At 39.9% G+C, this 22912-nt stretch overlaps 1 protein-coding gene across 1 annotated transcript; it reads left to right on the plus strand.

Moving 5' to 3' along the window:
* Positions 1 to 841: 841 nt before the first annotated feature.
* On the plus strand, positions 842 to 22232 carry LOC148360668 (uncharacterized). The gene is made up of 8 exons (XM_088341558.1): positions 842 to 1033; positions 3296 to 3624; positions 4785 to 4895; positions 9411 to 9533; positions 11806 to 12148; positions 13024 to 13083; positions 14514 to 14824; positions 17172 to 22232. The coding sequence occupies exons 2-8, from the start codon at positions 3298 to 3300 to the stop codon at positions 18627 to 18629; spliced, it is 2733 nt and encodes a 910-aa protein (XP_088197684.1). The 5' UTR covers positions 842 to 1033; positions 3296 to 3297; the 3' UTR covers positions 18630 to 22232.
* Positions 22233 to 22912: the final 680 nt, after the last annotated feature.

Below are 22912 nucleotides of genomic sequence, written 5' to 3' on the forward strand. Positions count from 1 at the left end.
AAAGGTGTTTTAATTCATCATTTTTTTTTCATGTGCCATAAATATTATTATTATGTCAAAGTGTGATCATGTCCAATACAACATAGTCATTTTTATTTTTAAATTTTGTTATGTTTTTGCGTACTTAATTTATATGAAAATTGTAATTACTTCAAATATAAGGGTATTTGAATTTCACTTATATTTTACTCTGGCATCAGGTAAAATTGCACCCAACAGTCATAGCATATTTTTGGGATGTCCTTGATCGAGATATATATTTATATTATTTTATACTATATTACAATAAAAAAATATGAGGGCTTTAACTTGAGCCTTGTGGTACTCCTCTGGTAATAATCTTGCCCTGGTCACTCTGATGATGCAAAGCGGTTCTTTGAAGATAAAAAACATTAATAGAATAATATTGAGTTTGCAGAAAATAGCATTGGATTATAAATTATCTTAAAGGAGATGACTATTCACAGTTTCTTTTGTTTTGCATAATGAATGAAGACCAGCTCTCTACAGTTTCAGTTAAAACTTAGCTCTACAAATTAGGATACATTTGGTTTGGGGTGTCATTCATTAAGGTTACAAATTCTATGTTTTCTAGCTGGGGGAGTGTTGTAAAAGGAAAACTTAAAAAAGTGAAGCGCACACACAACAACACACCTTCATTAAGCTCTCCCATGATGTTTATCTTGAGTAAAAATCAAAACATTCTTATGTAGATATGCAGACAAGAACAATCACAAAAATACGATGGAAGTGCATTTGCAGTTTTCTGGGTGTGGTGAAAGTGCTCCAAGCTACGCCTCCCGCCTCCACCTTGTCAAAGAATGCCAAACAGCCTGCAGACTGTGGAACCTGTTCTTTTCACCTGCGTACCCTCCACTTGGGGAGTGGTGAGGCATCTAACTTGTGACATTTTTGTTGTGCAAGCCGTTACCCGGGAGCCAACACGCTACAGGCGAGACTGGCCGACACGCTCCCTCGCGTACCAGCGGGTCCTGAGACGATAACACCAAAAGCTGTAAGGGTTCGCATTTAGGTTAGTAACTTTGCATTTTTTTCACAACCTGCCTAACTGTTTTCATTTGAGATTTTTGTAAATGTACAATTTATATTGTGATTTCAATCAAGAACACGGTTTGAAAAGGCCCGACTTTAGAAAAGTTGAGAGAAGCCTGCGATAATTGCGCACAGTATTGCACATTTATTACCGTTCAATTTGTAACATTAACATACAGTGTATGTAAGTCGTTCGTGATAAAATGCAGTCAAGCAGGACTTGCGAGGCGCTGTGCATTTTGACTTAAAAAAAAATTGAACAGGGTGAAAGTCTAGTATAAGACTCATTGTTCATCCAAACTCATGCATAAAGAAGAAACTCGTTCAAAAAAAGAGGTCTAATACGTTAACATGGTTGGGTTGAGATTGACAGTTCCTCCTATTATGACACACTGCTGTACTTGACATAAGAGAAAAATAAATTGATGACCTGTTTGTACATTTCCATGACTTATTGAACTCAAACATGAGCACAAAAAAATCCGATAGATCACTTGCACTGGGAAAAAAAATCGAAACCTTGCCTTGGGCATTTCTTATTTCTATTCAAATTACTTTATTATGCCGGCAATATGCCTTGTAAACTTAGTCACACAAAAACGGAAATAACTTTCTCTTATTGGATTGGCATTTTTATTTTCATTCAATTGATACAAGCAAAATGTACTTTATAATAATTTGATAAATAATTTTAAAACAATTGAATTAAGCTAAAAAGAATGAAAAATCCACTTCAAGCGAAAGTTACCCCATTTTCTTGAAAAACAGCCTGAATGTATTTGAGACGGTGTGTATTATTTGAACACTAGATGTTACTCTATACTGAGACTAAAAGTGACCAATATGCACCATTTTACTTCTAATTTTTCTGCCTAGCCTTTTTTGAGGTTTTTGGGTACCCTTAGGAGCAAGACAGCGGACAATCATATCAACTTACTTTAGGTGAAGCTCATGTTAGGTAAAATAAATGACATTTTCTTGACCTATCGGTATTTCAAAATGGCTTGTTTATATGGTGTATCATGTTTTATCGCTTAATTTCTAAACTTATATCGTGTGTATTTAATAAAAATAGTTTTTTGTTTTTTTAGCAGGATGAGGTGCTAAATAATACACAAAATAAACACTTTCTTAAAGAAAAGATCTCATCTCATTAGCCATACCGCTTATCCTCAGTAGGGTCGCGGGGGGCTGGAGCCCATCCCAGCAATCATCGGGCAGTGGGCAGGGGACACCCTGAACTGGTTGCCAGCCAATCGCAGGGCACACAGGGACAGACAACTCATTCGCTCATTCACACCTAGGGACAATTTGGACCGGCCAATTCACCTGAAATGCATGTCTTCGGAATGTGGGAGGAAACCGGAGTGCCCGGAGGAAACCCACGCAAGCACGGGGAGAACATACAAACTCCGCACAGTAAGTCTGGAGCTGGATTCGAACCCACGACATGAACTGTGCCGCACAAGCGCCAACCACTGCGCCGCCGTCCTGCCCTTAAAGAAAAGATACATTTTAATTTGAATAACACTGGTTGTAGGTCACAAATGTCTAAACTTGAACGACATTCGTTTCTATCATTTATTTCTGTCTATATAATCATTATTCACTAAAAAAACACAGACCAAACTTAATCAACAAATAAAAAAAAAATGGACGAACTTCACACATCTGTGCTAACAAATAATTTTAAATCAAGAACAGGACTGTTTTACATCTAGGAACTTACTTTTCCATAATTTCAATGTAAAAATTGTTCGGCACTATGCAGAATACTCGTCAAGATCGCTCCATATTTTTACCTCACTTCCACTAATGATCTTTAATTATTGCTCCCGAGTAGCCCAGCCAAAAACTTTTCAAAAAAGCCAACGCTGATGGACGCTGTAGCTTGTGAAAAAAATGATGGGGAGATTAAACGGGTTGAACGTGACTAATTAGCGATGGCTTGACTTTGGTAACTTTTTATCCGAACCAGAATCTGTAACGCCTCCAAGCTCATAGTGCATTGCACCACACTCCTAGTGTACTTCTTTTTCTTGACTCACTTATGATGTTGAACTGCTGTTTTGCATGTTTGAATTGGTTTGGGGTGGAATTTTATTTTATTTTTATTGCAAATAAATAAAAACTGAGTTAAAAAAATGGATATTTTACTATTGTTTTGTATTTCATTCGGACAACTATGGAAAAAACAGACATCATATGAAGGGAACTAACGGAAATGTCTCCCCCCTTTCAGCAATGAGTTCCCACATGCAGCACTACGCCTCGACGGGCCCGGAGCTCAGGCTGGTGCTGCTGGGCAACATCGGCTGCGGCAAAACGTCATCGGCCGACACAATCCTGAGCCAGCAGACAGACCTGGCGACCGCGACACCTCGGAGCATTCAGCTTCGCAGGGACTTTGCCGAGGGCAGGACGTTAACACTAGTGGAGGCCCCCAGGTGGTACTGGAACGGCCTGGAAATGGACGAGGGCGTCAAGAAAGAGACAGAACGAGCCGTGACGCTACTGGCACCTGGCCCTCATGCCATTCTGCTATTGGTTCCTGTCAGCCAGTTCACAGAGGTTGGTTTTTGCGAATAGATATAATAGAGGTCAGGATCGTCTGGCTCGGGAGCTATGTATGGCTCTTTTCATGAGTACATCTGGCTCAGAGAAATTCTAAAGGCTATGTTACTTTCTGCATATTTCAGATTTTGTATGTAAAGCAGAAGGAACAAAGTATACTGCAGATTCTGTCCAGCAAAGTTCTTAACTACAATTCACCGTCACGGTGTTACACTAACAGACCCGTTTTGTTTTAAGTCTCTAAAGAATCCCGATTATGGAAGCTCACTAAACTACATTTTTACTGTTGAGACACTTTATGATGAAAACCCACAGAACACACTGTAAATACCCAAAAAACTCAGCCAAGCACACAGAGTAGTTTGCTTTGGTGAGCGTTAGAGGGGCGCGGATATGCACACATAGCGCAGTGCCTTAAAAACATCCGTATTTTTCTCATTTGCAACACACACTGCTCACTCGATATGGAGTTTCTAGCTATGTACCGGGAGAGTTAACTGTGGTCTTTGTGTTGCTGTATACTTTCCACCGCTAACAGTTTCACTGGATGCTAACGTTAGCATAGCGCTAAATCTCCTGCCCGCTGCTAAACAGCAGCTTGCACACCCCAACGGAGCTTTATCGTCGACGGCGACTTTAATCGGGCATGTTTATGGACTGTACTCCCAAATCCATTCAATTGTGGACTGAGCAATTCGGAAAAACACTGGACTATGTGTAATGTAAGATCAAACATTCGGTTGTGTCCGGCAACTCTGTTAAAACCATTATTTATGAAAACAAAATGAAGTCAAAATGAGCCCGACGATCTTAGGTGATTGCGGGAGGGAGAACAATTTTAAATGTTATATTGGTTGGTATGGTACACGAGCTGTGGCATTATTATTTCATGGATTTTATCAAATCATTAAAAAATGCGCTGAAGAAATAGATTTTGTCTGAAGAGCGGGTTTTGCTGTTTTGTTGAATTTTTGTCTTAAAATATACTGAATAATCTAAAAAATTTGCTTTAAGGGCTTTTCTAGTCAAAAAGGTTCCAGACCCCTGTAATGGACTGTAAAAAGGGACTTCCCTGTGTTTTTTATTTGGAACGTGGACACCATATTTAGTTTCGAAGTGTCAATTCTGCAGCCACTATTTTCTTTTGCCTCTTGTAGATGGACGCTCAAGTGCCCTCACAGCTGCAGAAGGTGTTTGGAAAAGAGGTGCTGGAACACACCATAGTGCTACTGACTTGTGGAGATTATCTCATGGGTAGAACTGTGGAGGTGAGTACTGAACAAACATTTGAAGATGACAATGATTCGAAGCCACGTGACACATTTGAAAATGAGTTCATTCTTTTTTGTTAGAATGTACAGTAGCCTATAACAGTGGTCGGCAACTACTAGGCCTCTGACCTGCACTGGGCTGTTGCCCTTGTTTCTTTGCCTACACCGTATTTATTATAGTGTGCGCACATTTTTGTTTTTTTTACGTGTAAAAATACTTCAAGTTTGAGGTTTTACTGTGGTTAATTACCTTATTAAGAAACAGTTGATCAGTCGATAAATACCGCTCACCACATTTGCTCTACATTGGCTGCAGCCAGAATCAAACTCTGATCACAGTAGACATAGGAAAAGTCATTACAATTGATCTCATCATCACGCTAGCTTTACTCAGGTACCACGTTGTATCGCCTTTTTATTGGAGCCAAAACAACTTTGTAGAACTTGGTACTGTGAGCAAAAATAGTGTGATGATGAGATAACATCCAATGCCTTTTCTTATGTCATCTAGATCCCTAGTGGTCTTATGATAATACACTGGATATAGGCCTACTATTTAGAGTTTTCTTATTGTTATTATTACAAAGGTTACTAGTGTGTCTTGTCAGACATTAAACTGGTCCTGGTACAAAAAAGGTTGACGACCAATGGTTTATAACATTTAACCTGTTATAAGTGGTATTCTGTATACAAGGCTGGAAAATGTTGAGGGTTTTTTTTTAGTCAATGAAAATAACAAAAATAAAGAGTTTTGCAATTGTAGCTAACAGACACAGAAGCACCTTCATCAAGTAATTATTTTACAGTGTTTCACTTATCACTATTCCCGCTAGCACCTTTTTAACCTCACTTCTGGGTTGCATTTATCATAATAAAAAAAAGAAATCCAAAGAGAAAAGACATGGCAAAAAGGGACCGCGCTTTATTGCATTCGGTTCCAAGCTCCAGACGTTCAACATTGGCTTTTATAGTGTTCTCAGATAAAATTAAGATATCTCGTGAAGATCGTCCGCCACGGCTCCCGCAGCATGTCCGCTTGTGACCTCTTGCAACAACGTCATCCTACGACCTTCACCAGATGCCTACATACTTATCATTAGTTACTATCCACATTCCACAACAGTAGCTCTGTATTTTCTATTTGGCATATATTAAAAATCCATTTTAATAAGCATCACAAACCAAGATGGATGGATGCTAGTACTGTCTGGAGGTTGGGAATCACTTCAATACACCTAAAAATAAGGTAAGAATAAGAAAAAGTCGAGAAGATTAAGTAAAGATTTAAAAAGGCAAAAATAATTAAATAGCCCAAACTAGAAATATTGAACAAAATAATGTTAAATGTTAAACTAATCCAGGCAGCACAGCAGCGCGGTGTTTAGTGTGTGTGCGGCACAGTTCTGAGGTCAAGGGATCATACCTCCTGTGTGGAGTTTGCATGTTCTCCCTGTGCTTGCGTGGGTTTCCTCCGGGCACTCCGGTTTCCTCCTACATTCCAAAAACAAGCATTTTAGGTTAATTGGCCGGTCCAAATTGTCGATATGTGTGAATGAGCGAGCGAATTGTCTGTCCCTGTGTGCCCTGCGGCTGGCTGGCAACCAGTTCAAGGTGTCCCCTGCCCTCTGCCCGAGGATGGCTGGGATGGGCTCCAGCACCCCCGCGACCCTACTTAGGATAAGCTGTGCAGATAATGGATGTATGGATGGATTTAAGTAATCCACCAAAAAAACAAAAAGTCCCCTGAAAATCTTGTGAAAATAATAAATTAAACCAAAAATAAGGCCAAGTTTAATTTTTTTTTTATACCGAAAATAAAGATAATAACAGCAAAAGTAAACCACAAATAATTACAAAATTTAAAAAAGTAGGCTTGGTATAAAGTAAGAGTAAAAAAGTTGCCAGAAAAACTAAGATAAAAAAAGACAATAAAAAATAAAGTTAAAAACATTGACGGTAAAAAAGTAAATGTACAAAAGTCAACCTATATTAAAGTAGAAATGATAGAAAATGAATGAAATTGAATTAAAAACTCAACCAAATATGGAGTACAAATCAAACCAACTGCAAATGAAGTAAAACATAAATTCAAACGGAAATCAAGTAAAAATCAAATCATGTAAACCGAAAATATATCAAAAAGGCAACCGAAAATAAAGTACATTTATTTTTTTCAGTATTTACTTGGCCTAAATGTAAAATACTATTTGCTGGATTTTATTGTTTATTAAAACAGGGCAATAAAAACTGGCTCATCTGCATACATGTGCCCTAGGCGCGGTTCACACGGAGAAGTTTGAATTTATCAGCTGACTCCTAAATTCTGACAGAGAAAGATACACTGGCTTCTAAATGGTTATAGGCAATTTCCACCATCTTTTCTGTCTGTGTGAACACCGTTTTCTTGACATGTGAGTCTCAGTTAGCCTAAAGCCTTTTTTAATTTGTAGTAAAAAAATAACTAACCAATGATATATTTTAAAAAAAAACTGAGAATCTCTACAATATAATATACCTATGCGATTTATAATAATAATTTATTCTGGTGTTGTGTGTTGATGTTCATATCTGGTGAGGCACAGTCGGATTTACTTATAAATGAACCGACCGTACATCTTTTTCATCATTTGATTGGAAGAGCAACAAAGCAATAGATAAACTGTAGCATAGAAAATAACGTTTGATTGTTTTACCTCAATTTATAAAGTATGTCTTTGCGCTGCTCCTTTTTGAATGAAAGCACCAATAGATTGGTAATCCTCCACTATGTATACGAGAAAAATAAAACTACTGGGATGCCGTTAGCTTGCTAATACTATCACTAATTCTGAGGCAAGAGAATTGTGTGCCTCACTTTGCATCAACAGATAGCCAGCGCAGTAATACGTTACATACTACTTGTATTAATTACATTAATGATGTGACATTAAAAAAAATCCCAAACTTGTGAAGTTAAATGAAAAAAAAAGAACACTATGTAAATGGAACCATTTAGTATATGGGTTGCATAGTTGGAGGTGTTTTTAAAAAGTTGAAAGTTGAATATTTTTTCCATTTAGTTTGTGTAACAAATTTCAACCAAGTTCCAAGAGCCCTTGTGCCTTATATTATATTGCACCTATCTGCTTTTATCTTACATTTGTCAGGCCTGTTGTGGGGGAAACAAACTCACAAAAAGATAAAAAAAAGAAGAGTTTATTTTTCCTGAGCTTGTCTAAGAAATGCATGCAAATCATGTGTTACTCTGCCGCCATTTCCTGGCTTAAAGGGAATATAAAAGACCCTTTTATTTTCAACTGGGCACATAACGTGTAGTGTTCCGCCCCACAATCATGCAAATATGTTCCAAAATATGTCACGCACCATGAATCTCGAGAAATTTATTTTCAAAATTGACAGTTTGACTTCATATCCCCTAGAGCTCCAATGTCACCGGATGACCTCAGGAAGCGCGTCCTAATGAAAAACACAGGGATTGTTGTAATCAGCGAATGCATTGCGATCATTTCAGGTTTGAGTAATTGGAGCTCTGCTTACCGTGTCGCTGGGGGGACTTAGGACTGTTTTGTCACTGTTGATCATCAAAGAGTATGTTTACCTGCCGTCGTGTACAGCGTGCATTCCTTTTTTGACCTCCCCTTATTTTAGGTATGTGATTGTGACTTTCCTTCTCCTGTTGTTCACCACTTGACTTGCAATTAATATAATCTTGTCCAGATAGCTCCCCGTTAGCTTGCGGGCTCCAGGAGTCTTCTAATTTGTTTGGTCTAGGTTAGCCCCGTTAGCTGTCGGCTAGTTGGTCAGCCTGCCGTGCTGATTATTAATTTTCCCGGCTGGGTTTATGTTTGTTGCTGCTGTGGCTCACAGTTATCCTGGCTGCTTACTGCATGTTTTCGGTCAGCCAGCCTCCTGCTTTTGTCCGCAGATGGGTCTGGGTTCGTTCTCTATAACAGCCACCGAGTCTGCGCTCTGTGTGTTATTTTGGCCTGTTTGCCCCATTTTGGCTGCTTACCATTTGTTATACCAGATGTGCACCCACCCGCTACACAACGCTTATCACGTTTCCTCAAAAACTACCAAAACATGTCTTAAAACACTCATAAGGTTTGCGACTAGAAAACATGTAAACCCACGGTTCCCAAACTTTTGCAGGCTGGCGCCCCCTTGGCTCCCCGCTGTATTGCTAGCGTCCCAGAAAATCGCCATGTTATATTTCTCACATTTTGTATGTTTTAGAATTTGAAAATCCCTTTAAAGTCATGATTGCAGCTTTAAGTTTTGATGACTGATGACTGCACATCACTGGAGAACTCCCATACAATACTATTATTATCAAGATACGAATATGACTTAAACAATTGTATAGGCTTAAAATCGCAAAGCTATTTTTTATTATAGAAACACATTTCTACATATTGGAATGCATAGTAATCATTACGTAACTGTTACTGAGAAATCAACACCGTACCATTCATTTCTAAAAATGTTTTAATATGGTTTTCTTGTCTGCAGGAATACCTTGGGAAAGAAAATCCCGGCCTGAGGAAAATGATCGAGCTGTGTGGGAAGCGCTGCCACGTCATCAATAACCGCCAGCAACATGATCGGACGCAAGTTCGAGAACTCCTGGACAAGGTAAAAAGAGGGCGAAACCTGATGAAGTCATACATGCCTCATCAGTCTCGACCGGTTTTGGTTTCAGTGATAAGGCTTATTATTATGACTCTGGGCTAGAAGAACACTTGGAATTCGACTCGATGGAAACCGATATCTATTCAGTGTTTGGCACGTTACTGGAAAAACAATAATTAGTTACAGTTACTAATTGCTTCATTTAAAAACTAATTCTGTTTCCCTCCAGGTTACTGACACCTGAAATTACCGTGTTGCTCTGAAAGTAACGATCTAATTACAAATTACCGCGTATACTTGCACTGAAGCCAACCGCTAAAAGTGCTTGAAATTAGCCACATAAGAAGAATAAAAGAAAAGGTTTACCCCTCCTATTTCTTGGCTTGCGCGATCTTATGAACTTGCAAATGGACAACCAAACAGAGACACGCCATATAAATTTCATCTCTGGGCTCCAAACCACTCTTAAGTTCTCCTTTTCCGTATTCTGGGTACTGTCCATGACATGGCTTCAACCAGCTTGTTTTGGGGTGCTCCACTGCCTTGAAATGGATCAGTTCTTGCACTGCTCTCATTATGTATAGCAAAAACTAATTTTACATATAAAAAGACCAAAGTGTTTGCACCCCTCCCCAGTTGCTGTATACCGTTCCTTATTGGTGCCACACAACCAAATATGCACACAAACCGATACTCTGATTTCAGTTTTTTATTTTGTAGGTGTAAATATGGCTTGGATGTAAGTATATACTGTAGGGAGAACATCTCCATGAGGAGAAATTTGGTGTGCTCGTACTTTGTCTACTTGAGCAGTTGTCTTACGAGAGATTGCGATTTAATCTATAGAGTGAAACTCAATTTATATTGTTTTACAGTTGACTTGTTTTGAACAAAAATACTTGAAGTACAGTAGCATATGTCTACTTAACCAGTTGTGTCAGGTTGTGATTGATTTAATTTATAAAACTCACTTTGTGTCGTTTACTTCCGATTATATTGTTTACTTATTTTTGTTGCACTTCAAGTGTAAGATAAATCTCTTGCTGGTGAGGTGCAATAAATATTACAAGGATCTATAACACGACTACTTGTCTGTTCTTCTCTATTCAAGTGTCTCAAATACTGTTCGAAAAATTCTTTGACGTACAACTTATTTTTAAAGTAACGAAAATAGTTACTTTCCCTGTTGACTTGTTACTTTTACTATGGTGAAATTCAGCTACTAACTCAGTAACTTTTTGCAAGAAGTAGTGTGTAAGTACAAATATCGTATTTTTAGGCACTCACAAAAGTCTGATATTCAAAATGTGAGCTGGTATCAGAGGACAGCAACGTGGGATTCCCTGCGAAAACGTTACCGCTTTTCCAGTCGGGCCAGGTTTTTTTTTCTTTTTATTCATGCCGCCCTTTGGTTCTTGATTTGTGAAGGCGGAGCGGGTTAGGCCACAATTTGTGAATGGATTGTGGTCGCGTGGGCTGGCGTTTTTGCTGAACACTGATTTTGAGTGAAGGAGGATATCATAATTCACAATCTGCTTTTAATAAGTAGCAGAGTGTTAGGAATTAAATATTAAAATGCACCGTTTACCAAATTGTTCAAATTAGTTATCTGACTCCATTAACCAAGCACAACCTGCATTCTCCTAAGAATCTCCGCTCGTTTCTTGATGGGAAAAGATGGACAAGAATAGCCATAATTTTCCCACGGTGGCAGATTTAATTTCTTAAACAATTTAACTAAGTGAATTCCATCGAATATATGGCAGAATTAGCCAAATTAGTGTTGCTCGAGTCTCTGTCAAGCCTCCTCTCTCGTTTTTCTCTCGATCCTCTCCCGGCCCACGTTTTTTTCCACAAGCTGGGTTGCCGGCTCCTACTATGGTCGGCCAGGAAAGCCCCCCCGCCTCGATGTCTGAAATCGTCAAAACATCCCCGAGAGTTTCTACGTCACCAGAACCGTCTGCGTCAAGAAGTGCTGATTATCTTATCAGCACTTTGTCCCAGTTTCCCGCTGTTCCTGTAAACATCATGCTTTACTAGGTTGTATTGACCTCGCCCAACAGCTCAGCCAGTGAATATCTCATGCGTTTAAATGTAATTTGTATTTGATTGTACAAAATCCTTTATAGTCAAATGGATAAAATCCTTCAAGAGTAACACGCCATGATGTCGCGAGTGTTAAGTGTTGTTAATTGCGTTCTAGGAACCTGGTCCACTGTAATATGCTACACTGTATCTAATGACATCTGCTGGTGCTTTCACCTTGATATGACAGGTGGAAGACATGGTGAGCGAAAACGGAGTGTTCTCCCTCCGATCCAAAGCGGAGCGGGAGCTGGAGGAACGCGTGCAACAGCGGAAAAAAGAACTGATGGAAAGTTTCCGGAAGCAAAAGGAAGAGAAAATGGAAGCGTTGGCGCCCAGCTTCCGGCCGGATTTAGACACAGAGAACAATTTCCAGAGACCACACAGAGACACTTGGGAAAGAAGGAGAGACGACGAGAGACACGGCATCAACGGTGGAGTTTCTGAGACTCGTAGTTTCGAACCGGATGCGACGAGACGGTCAAGCTGGAATGAGGAGCAATATGAAAGGCGCTCGTTCAGACTGAATGCAGGTAAAGATTTAAAGATGGAGTTGGAATCTTGAAAGTAGTTTGAGATCTGCCACCATTCCCTATCAGTGTGAATAAAGTATCCCTCAGGTCACTTTCCTTTCATGATTAGTCTGTGCCTTGGCCTAATTAGATTTTATTTCCATTATCTTTTTTCATATTTTTTAAGCCAGCTTTGTGGCATTGAGGTAGGGCACCCACCTTGAGACTGTGAGGTCGCCCGTTCGTGCCTTGGTTGAGTCTTACTTGAGACTTACAACATTGGTTGCCTCAGCATTAACGGTTGGAATCTAGAGGTTTTGCCACCTGATGACTCCCAACATTAGGTGTTGAGACACATCATTTACTGTGCTCAGTCGAAAAGTGTGTATCGAAGAGGAAAAAAAAGGAAAGTCAAGTCACATGTATTTGTATAGCCAATAATCACAAAATATCTTAAAGGACTGTAGAGGTTACAATGACACCATCCCCTGATCTGAAACCAACATGCGGGCAAGGAAAAACTCAAAACCTCAGCACGAGGAAAATCAGAAACCTAGAGAAGGGGCCTCACAAGTGGTAATCCCCCTCCCAGGAGGACCAGGGTGAATAGATTTAGCATTGGGTAACAGTACACAAAACATAGCATGAAATTTGTCTAGAGACATTTGTCTAGAAAAGTCCCTGAGAGCAACCATGCCTCAAGCCTGAAAGAGTTTCTTTTAACCGTTGGGTGTTTTCTGTGTTGTAGGTGTTTCGGGTTGTTGGGTGGGGATTGTATTGTCTTGGAGTACACTGCATGTTTTTATAAAGTTCTTTGAGTGGCAATTCATTGGCTGAAGAGTGCTTTACAAATACAATTTGATTTTATATGATTCATGATTGTGTTTGTCCTCTAGATGGTGCAAGACTCTCACAAATGTTGGATGAACAAACTTCACCCAAAGTGCTTTCCACTCGTAAGACCAAACTTAATTTATTTGTCCCATTGTCTTTAGCGACCCCTAGATGTGTAAAAATGCTTGCCAGTAATTAATTTAAACAAGGGTTGGTCAAACTTTTTGAGTCGCAGTCTGCATTAGGTTAAAATATTTGGCCAAGGGGACCTTCTGGTAGACGTATCCCATTTTACCAAAGCAAATTTTATATTCCTATTTTGAGCACTCAATTTGATATTTTGTATTGTATTATATTCGTAGTATTTTACCATTTTTATCTTCACATTTTTGTAGTTTTACAGTAGTTGTATTTTTGTTAGTATTTCTGCAGTAGTACTTCATTTTTTTTTTTTTCTCTAGCAGTATTTCGGTCATAGTATTACTAAAGTATTTTCTGAAACATTTCTGTCGGATTATTTTTTCTGTAAAGCAAAATAATACATGAATTCCTTGCCTTTTTCAACTCAAGTTTAGTTTTGTCATATTTTTGTAGTATTTCTGTCGTATTTTTGTAGTGGACATACAAAGGGATGATGGGGACAAACTGGCACCGAAAGGACCACATTATTTTAAGTAGTAGTATTTTTTTCTTATATAAATATATATACTCTCAATATACTCCCAACATTTTTGTTTGGCTGGCCGGATCAAAAACCCTAAAGGGCCACATGTAGCCCACGGACCCTGCTTTAAATAAAACACTTCTTATTCAAATAGTGAGCAAAAACTATTTGTCATAAAAATGATTTGTAGGTTTAGAAATTTGTAATGTTACACAACTTGAGAAGCTCTTTGAGGCAACTGTCATGTTTGGCCGCCATCTTACTACTACGGAAGCCCAAATGACATTTGTGACGTTGACTTGTCCCTGTGGTGTTTTCAGCACTTAACGGCCACTTGCCTTGCACAACTGAGCCAAGCATGTTATTGTAGCCTTTTTTAGGGCATTTCCCGTTGTTTTCCACTGTTTCCTTCTCTAGCCACGCATGCTATTAACAAACAGCTGCCATGGCTTTGTTCTTGTCATTTTACTTCCACAGCTGGTCATGCAATAGCCAACGTCACTGAATTCTTATTCTGATATCATCTGTTTGTTTTTTTAGAAGCTTCTCCCGCTATCCATTAAAGTAAACCACTTACACCAGCTCAGACCAACTCCAGCTACTAGCTCTTTTCAGATGCCCCGGGTGCATCCAGCTCACTTGGTCTGTTGTTGTCCTTTGCAGGGATTAACACCAGCTTTTCATGTCCTGTCCCTAGTGAAATAATATGAAAGTAGGCTTTCGAATTTCAAAGTGATATCCTTTGGGCTTCCATAGTGTCTTCTTCAAATGCACACACTTAAACTCCATTCTAAGCTACATGGACCTCTAGTGGTGATTTATTGCACACTACCAAAGTCTATATTGTGTTTGTTTTGTTTTTTAACAATAAAAAATGTCTTATCTCAGTTCATCACAGAGTCAACAGCTTCGAAGAAAGTTCCCCAGAGGCCACTTTTGTCTATGACCCCTGCACACCAAACCTTGACCGGTACCTTGCCACGACTCCCGTATCGTCACCAGCCTCCACCTACTCGACACCCGTATCGTCGCTTTCTTCACCGGAGCTACGCCTGGTTTTGGTCGGACGATCTGGAGCGGGGAAAAGTGCAGCCGGCAACATCATCCTGGGGCGCAACCAGTTTGAGTCCAGGCCTGACAGTCTCGTCACCATCACCCAGGAGTGTGTCAAGGGCAAAGGGGCCGTTGCTGGAAGAAGGGTTTGTACTGGTTTTATGCTTTTTTTGTTTGTACAAAACTCCGCTCTATGTGGTTACGTTTGGTTCCATACCTGTGTTTCGTAAATACTACAATACATCCATTTATCAATTATCTGCACCGCTTATCCTCAGTAGGGTAGCGTGGGTGCCGGAGCCCATCCCATCAGTCTTAGGGCAGTGGGCAGGGGGCGCCCTGAACTGGTTGCCAGCCAGTAGCAGGGCACACAGACATGCAACCATTTACACGTTCATTCACACCTAGGGACAATTTGGACCGGCCAAGTAACCTGACATGCATGTTTTCGGGAATGTGGGAGGAAACCGTAGTGCCAGGAGGAAACCCACTCAAGCACAGGGGGAACATGCAAACTCCACACAGGATGTTCGATCTCATGACCTCAGAACTGTGCTGCACAAGCGCTAACCACTGCGCTGCCGTGCTGCCCCATATAAAAACAATTAAGATGTAATTCCATTACTGTCAACGTATGCAATTTTGTAGTATTTTTCTGACTTTTTGCAATTTAGAAATAAATATAGTTCTCATATAAAAGATATTTATTCTTTTACCTATTGTGCAGAATTCCCTTTTCTTAAACATGCTGCACTGGGGCAGGACGATTCGGAAAAATGTATCGATTGATTTATTCATCTGATAGTTTTGAATCCGATACCTCAGCAACATTTGAGAACAAAAGCCTTTCCATTTCTAAAGTACTTAGGACTAATAATGCTTATAAATTGTATATTTCATTGTATATTTTTTATAAATTTACCATTTAATCTTATTTGTTTTAAAAGACTCTGAATTAAAACAAAGATAATTTAATAAGTCCATTTTTTTTATGCAATTTACTTTTTTTTAGCTCAGGTGTGGGCATTTTTGCATGAATCTTCATGATAAATAAAATTATGATAATGTACAGAAAAATGCTACATTAAAAATATTGTTTTTATAGGGGAACTTATTTTCAGGGACACTGGGGACAAGGTTGGCATTTTTTTTATATTATATATTATCCTTTTTACAATATATTGTCATTGTAAGATTTCCATTTTCCGGTCTGGAATAGAAAGCCTGTATGTTGCCCATGGGCTGTAGTTTGCCCACCCCTAGGTTAGACTTTTATCTTCATACTTATTCAAACAGATATTCTGCGTTATTTAGCACCTCCTAGTGGTAAAAAAGTAGACATTTGTATCTACGGGATCATCTGAAATCAAAACCCAAAGGCAAAATTGTTTCATTTGACACCACAGAGTTTTTGAATGAGCACTAAGTTGGTAATTGCGGCTATACCTTGCACAATTTGGACGACACAATACTGCACAGTGCCTCTTAAAACAAGAACAAATTAAAGCAAATGTACATTATGGAAAAAATCACTGCAAGACTTCAACTGAAACTTGACCAATTCGAGAAAAGATGGAAGCCTATCACACAAATTTTACTTGATGTCTAATCACCTCCCCCTATTTATTTATTTATTATGTTTTTTTTGTTTTGTTTTTGGGGTGTATATTTTTATTTATTATTTTTTTATATATTTCTTTTTGTATGGATGTATTGTATGAACATTTATTCTTCTTTTCTATTAATAGTATTTTTTCTTCTTTATTGTTCCTTCTGTTATTTATGAGTGTGTCAAGTGTATCTGTCAAAATTGGTGTGAGAAATAAAAAGTTAAAAAAAAAAAAAAAAAAACAAGAACAGGGTGTTCCAAAACGTTTGACCACATACTAAATTCCCGTATCTTGGAAACTACTTGATGGATCTTAATGAAACTAAATACACTTTATGTTGAGGTATTAATGGGTAAAGTTACAAATAAAAATAAAAATATTTTTTAGGTCAATGACGGATTTTCATAAATGTTTGAGTGATGCCTCTGAGTCGGCACGTGTCGAGTCTGTATTCTCGCTTGTGTCAAACAAGCATAAGAAGCCCTTTTCTTGATTTTATTTTTTGTTGCAGTGTTCATTTGTTTTGTAGCTGCTGCCTTCTTTGCTAAAATTGTGAAGAAGGCACTGTCTTCGGTGACTGAGTCTGAACACACTTAAACACCCAAAATGCTTTTTCTTTAGAATTGAACAGCATTTCCTAACCGCAACAGATGGCAATGCCAAACGTTATACACAAAAACATGAAATGTTACTAGACAAGCTGTGAAAACAATTTATGGTCATTCATGCGAAAATTGTCAATTGCACGGTCAAACATTTTGGAACACCTTTTAGAACCATGCCTCATTTTAAGGATCTTTTATCTTACGAGAAAAATAAGTTTAAAACCCGTTTTTTTGTTTTTTGCAGTCCTTATTAACCCCTGCCATCTTCTTCCCTATAGGTGGCTGTAATAGACACCCCAGACTGGTTCCACTCCGAGCGTACCCAAGACGAGATCCGAGCACAGATCTCCTCCTGCGTGGCCCTTTCCAGCCCGGGCCCCCACGCCTTCCTCCTTTGCGTCCCCACAGACCAGCCAGCAAAGACGGAGCTGCAGGCCCTCTCCGCCATGGAGAACGTCTTTGGATCAGACGCCATCAAACAACACACCTTGGTCCTCTTCACGCACGCCGATCTGTTGAGAAAAAGCGGAAGGGCCGGGAACGACAGCGTGGAGGCGTATATTGCAGGACAGCGCCACGATTTGTTAAAATTGGTGGAGAGATGCGGGGACAAGTTCCACGTCCTGGAGAGAAACCACGCAGGAAATATCGAGGAGCTCTTGGAGAAAGTGGAGCAGATCGTTACCGAGGCAGGGGGGCAGTGTTATTCCAGCCCCGCTTTCCAAGAAGCTGAGGACCGCGTGAGAGAGATGCAGGCGGAAATCGCCAGGGAAAGGAGGAGGCAGAAACAGGAAGAGGAGCAATTCCGAGGTGAGAGGCGCTCCCTTTACCCTTTTATGCAGACGGTGGCTGAGGCTGAAGAGGAAGTGAGAGAGGAAGAGGTTGAGAAAACGAGAGCGCAAGCTGAGAGGAACGTCGGTGCCAGCAATATCCAAAGCTTGCCGCCTATTACCTCCATGGCCGACATATCCCCGTCTGTGCTGCAGTCCGTGATGGAGAAAGTGCAGGCTAATGCCAAACTGTTGCCAAAACTTTTGGCCGACAGCTCGGGGTGGGTGAGCGACGGCGCCAAGAAGGTGATGGCCAGTCCGGCATGGGGCTCGGTAGGCAGCGGTGCGCAGAACGTGCGGGAGAAAGTGGGCACCCAAGCCGAGCAAGTCTCCAAAATGGTAGGGGCCAGAATACCCAAAGTGGTCGTCGACGGCACCACGTGGGTCGGCTCCGGGGCCAAAGTGGTAGCGGACGGCTCCATGCGTGTCGGATCCGGCATCGGGACCGGAGCCAAAGCGGTATCCCAAAGTCCATTGTGGGGAAAAGTCGGTTCGGGAGCCAAGCTGGTCGCTGACGGCTCGGTGCGCCTCGGAGCGGGACTCGGTACCGGGGCGAAGAAGGTGGCCCAGAGTCCGGTGTGGGGGAAGATGGGTTCAGGAGCCAAAGCCGGTGCCAAAATGGTCAGCGAGAGCTCCGTCTGGCAGAAATCGATGGCCAAAGCTAAAGAAGTGCCCAAGGTTGTTATTGTGGGCGCATTGCTGGGGTTGGCACTGGGTGTGTTTTTGGCGGGGACTATTGGGGGCGCCGTGGGGGCCGCCGTCGGGTCTGCAGCCACGGAGGCGGGCAGAAGAAAGTGGGCAAAGAGAAGCGCGCCGGAAAAGGCTGCAGATCGTATCGAAAGGAGAGTCAACGACACGATGGATTCTCTGGTCAGACAAGGAGAGAAAGTCATGAAAACAGAATGATGAATTCACTGACCCATTAGAGTGTAGTATTTTTTTCTTAAGCAATACCGCCAAACTCGCACTCCAGACAAAATCAAATTTTCAGCGCATTGTATTTCACTGGGGGACGTTAGATGATTTGATCAAATATATGAAAAAGGAATGCCAGAGCCTGTGTCCCATATCATCAAATATACCACTTTAAACACGTTGCCCTCCCACAATTACCGTAATTTCCTCACTTCAAGGTGCATCCCTCCAAAATAGTCTTGTGATATATTTTTCATATATAAGGCACTCTGGACTATAAGATGCATGGGTTTAAAACTACAGTAAAAGTGAGAGTTGCATAAAAATAAATGTATGCATTTAAATTATAATATGTTTTTTTGATGGAATATAAATCCATATCTGGTTCCACTAATAAAATTAATTTTAGCAAACAACATGTTAACGACAGAAGGGCACTTTATATGTTTGTCAAAGGCAGAACAGTTACAGTATCATTTTAATTGTACAGATACAGTTCCAATTTCATCTGCCATATTTTCCTATAAATAAGGCACACTGGATTATGAGATGCACTTTAGAATTTCTGGCAAATTTCTGGTTTTTAGGTGCGCCTTATAGCGGCACTTAAGAATGTTGAGGCTCACTTTTATCAAAAATAATAAAGCAGAGTTCTTTTAAAAAATGTCACAAAATACTTCAAACAAGGTTATTGATATATTTTGCTTCGCTGCAGACGGCGATGGGCAGAGTGAATTGTGCTTTGTGCATAGCTGCGCCCACCTCTACCGCTCACACAATCAAATTGCTGCGTGTGCTTAGCTGAGGTTTCTGGGTGTTTACTTTTTCTTCTGTGGGTTTCAACAGTGAACTTCAATTGTTGAATGAGCTTTTATTCAAATGATTCTTGAGTGACGTACAGCCAAAACTGGGTCTGTTTGTGTGACACCTTGTCTGGTCCAGTATATAAAGAGCAGTGTCCCCACAACAGTTTAAAAACTGTCCATTGTATTAGCGCTACGTTGTATATGAACGCACTGAACTAAGTTCCTGCACTTCTCAGGATTGGATCGCTAGAAAAGGAATTTGCGTGATGATAATATTATCTCCGAGCCATATGTTCTCATGTAAAGAGCCATCTCTGGCTCGCGAGCCATAGGTTCCCGACCCCTGAGTTAAACTCATTTGAGAGCAGGGGCCACATGGCAGAAACACCAATCTCACGGAGGCTGGACTTGTAAATGATTGCCATAAGAAATTGTGCCTTAGCTGGAAGGCCGGGGTCTTTTTGGGGGCTCTCAATTAAATTATGCTTCAGGGATGTAAGTGTTGATTTTTTTTTACCCTCCTTTGTTTCTTCACTAAGATCTCATGAAGTGTTTATTATTTGTGCATTCGTTAAAAAAAAAAAAATTGCACACATCTAGTGGACATTTTAATAACTGCCGGTCATGCAGCTCATTTTTTCTCTTGTGCTTCTTGCGGGGCACATAAAATGATGTGGCTGGCACCACTGATGGGTCATTTCCTGGTTCAACACTGGGCAGAAACATTTGTTGGCCTAGAGTGGAAAGGGAGCCACCAGGCTGTACTTGCCCAAGACACACCACAGGAAATGGTGCCAGCTACCATATTACAAATATCCCTGACGATCTGTTTCAATAAGATTGGTGTTATGTCTGTCAGAAGGAAAGCGTGTACTTTTTGACCTCTAGTTGTCGCTCAATTGTGACATGCAACCAAAACAGAGTGCTAAAAGCAGAAGGACGAATACAAAGTCTGGGGACTTAAAAGTGACAAAACTGCATCATTTTACCTCTATCTTTACTGCCTTTCCTTTCAAAAGTTTGGTTTTTGTGGGGCATACTGCAGCAAGATGGTGGACAATCATGTCAGCTCCTTATAGGTCAGGCTGATTTTGAGCAGTTTTCTCGACTTAGGAGTATTTTAGAAAATAGTATATTAAATTATATATTTTTGTATGATCAAGACTATTTTTTTTACCCTTTAAAGAAGCAAAAATCGTGACCTAACAATTTTCTGAGCAATTAATCCAAGGATGGAAAAATCACAATGTCATTGAAGGCCTTCCATCACTGTTTCAGGAAGCCTTGTCTCTTTAAATTACCATGGCAACACAAGATGGTTGGACAAAAAAAGCATTCAATATGAACACTGTCAGTAAACTGAATCCATATAAGGCAATCATTGCGGATTCCAATTATATCGGTTTAAAAGTGCTGTACTGTTCAGACTATAAATCACGCTTTTTTAGGGTTTTTTTCCGCATACCTCTGCAAGATCTGTGGCAGTATTCTACTGTTGTTTGACTCCAATTTTGTAAACTTATGCCCGATGTTCCCTCTAATTTTCCACGAGCCTGAGCGTTCACACAAAGTCGGTGAGCAACGCTTGAAACAACAGTGAGCAACAGCAATCCCAAGTGTGGCAACTAAGTCATTATCAAACATCACGTTACATTTTGCTGAGTTTCCGGCAATGCAAAATTATTTTTCTCTTTTGAATGAATTGACTCATGTACTATTGCAAAGGTTGTTCAGCCTACAAACGTCATTTGTTTTTACAATTCTTTCACAAGATTTCCTTTTTTTTTTTTCTTCCTGGTATGTTTTGTCGCATAATACTAACATTTTTGGGGGCTTATTTAGTCGGTTGCACGATACACAACTGTATTTAATTAATTTTTTAGTGGAAGTACAATGTTGGCAACAAGATTGACTTGAAATAATTGGAAATTATTTGAATGCAACACAAACTTTTTCTTCTTTTTCCCTGGGTTTTTTCTCTTTTTTTTATTCCTTTAAAAGAATCTCATTGTTTATTTTTTCCTAGCTGTTACTTTTTTCTTTTTGTCCTCTATTTACTTTTTTTCCTTTGTTCCTCTCGTGCGGCATGTTTTCTCTTTTTTCTGAAATTTTCCTTCTTTTTTCTCTTCCTTTTGTTTCTTTTTTCTCAGCTTTTCACTACTTTTTCATTTTGTTATTTTTTTTTCTTTTTTGTTCTATCCACCCCCCGACCCTTCCTTTAAGTCATTTTGTGCACAATTTTACATTTGATTTGGTCGTGTAGGGATTAAAGAAGCCAAAACAACCAGAAGAGCCATTTGGGACCTGAAACAGCCGGTTCTCTTGAGTGAGCCGAGCCGAAGAAGCCGGTTCTCGGCAAACTCTTTAACTTCACTCAACTTCGTTCTACTCTGACCCGACTTCAAAATACCGCATATAGAAAACAGCGTCAGGGGAACCAGTGTACTTTTACCTTCATGGACTGTAACTTTGACTTAATTTGCTTCTTAATTAGCAATTTCGAGCCCTGATTTTTGTGCGCTGGCTAGATTTTCTTGTGCGCTGAGAATGTGCAGACAGTGCACGAGTGCGCACGCGCGCAGCTTAGAGGGAACATTGCTTATGCCCTATAATGAAGAATGCAGTAGTATTGGTTGAATCAGATTGGTAGTACGTTTCAGCTATGCTAAATTAATATATAGGTGTGTGAAAAATGTAAATGTCTAGTGTATTTTTTTGACTTGTGGATAATGAAGATAATTATATAATAATACATTTTGTTATCAATTAAAAAAAGATCGGGTCATAATTGTTGGTCCCACTGGCTGTCTGAGGTTTAGTTTTTGTTTTTTTTCCTCAAGTGACTCCAGCCCAGTTTCCGGCTGTGAGTGAAATATTGTGCAAACTTCAACCATGCTCCTGAAAGTGAGGTTTCCCAGAAACAGCCTGGGACCGTTTCTTGTCACCCCCGCCCTCTCAGACCCTTAAACACTTCCGAAGCTAGGAAGCGCTTGGAACGGCCTTGCCCAATACACCCCGATCTCGTACCACATCCTACATTTTTTACACACACGAGCACAAATGTACAGTTGCTGCGGTGACATCAATCATTGGCGCTTGTCAAACGCGATCCCGTGTGCACAACAGATCATTAAAAATGGGGGAAAAAGCTTGTAAAACATGGTATTATGTTAAAGGTCTTTTCCCATGACGGCCATTGTTGCAACATAATGTTAAGAGAACGGCAAAGGGCTTTATTTTGTTTGTTTCTGGTCGGTAATTAAAGTTAATACCGGTACTCATTTTAAGACTTATTTTTCTTGTTTTTCTGCAATAATTAAAACTCATAAATGTTTTGCTATTTTTTTAGTATACAGAGTAAGTATTCGACTTAAAAAATACAGTAAGAATAGGTAAAATAGAGATCTGTCCTATCTTGTATTTTTATTTTAAAGTGACAGTGTGTAAATTTTAGTGCATCTTCGTGGT

This window comes from Urocampus carinirostris, chromosome 8, assembly GCF_059441175.1.
Source record: "Urocampus carinirostris isolate Australia breed hairy pipefish chromosome 8, RoL_Ucar_1.0, whole genome shotgun sequence".
Classification (NCBI taxonomy): Eukaryota; Metazoa; Chordata; class Actinopteri; order Syngnathiformes; family Syngnathidae; genus Urocampus; species Urocampus carinirostris.

Excerpts from the sequence above, each read along its gene's own strand:
- LOC148360668 (XM_088341558.1), top strand. The coding sequence starts at position 3,298 with ATGAGTTCCCACATGCAGCACTACGCCTCGACGGGCCCGGAGCTCAGG. Across the intron at positions 13,084-14,513 it reads ACCCAAAGTGCTTTCCACTC|TTCATCACAGAGTCAACAGC; the intron begins GTAAGACCAAAC and ends GTCTTATCTCAG. Across the intron at positions 14,825-17,171 it reads GGGCCGTTGCTGGAAGAAGG|GTGGCTGTAATAGACACCCC; the intron begins GTTTGTACTGGT and ends TCTTCCCTATAG.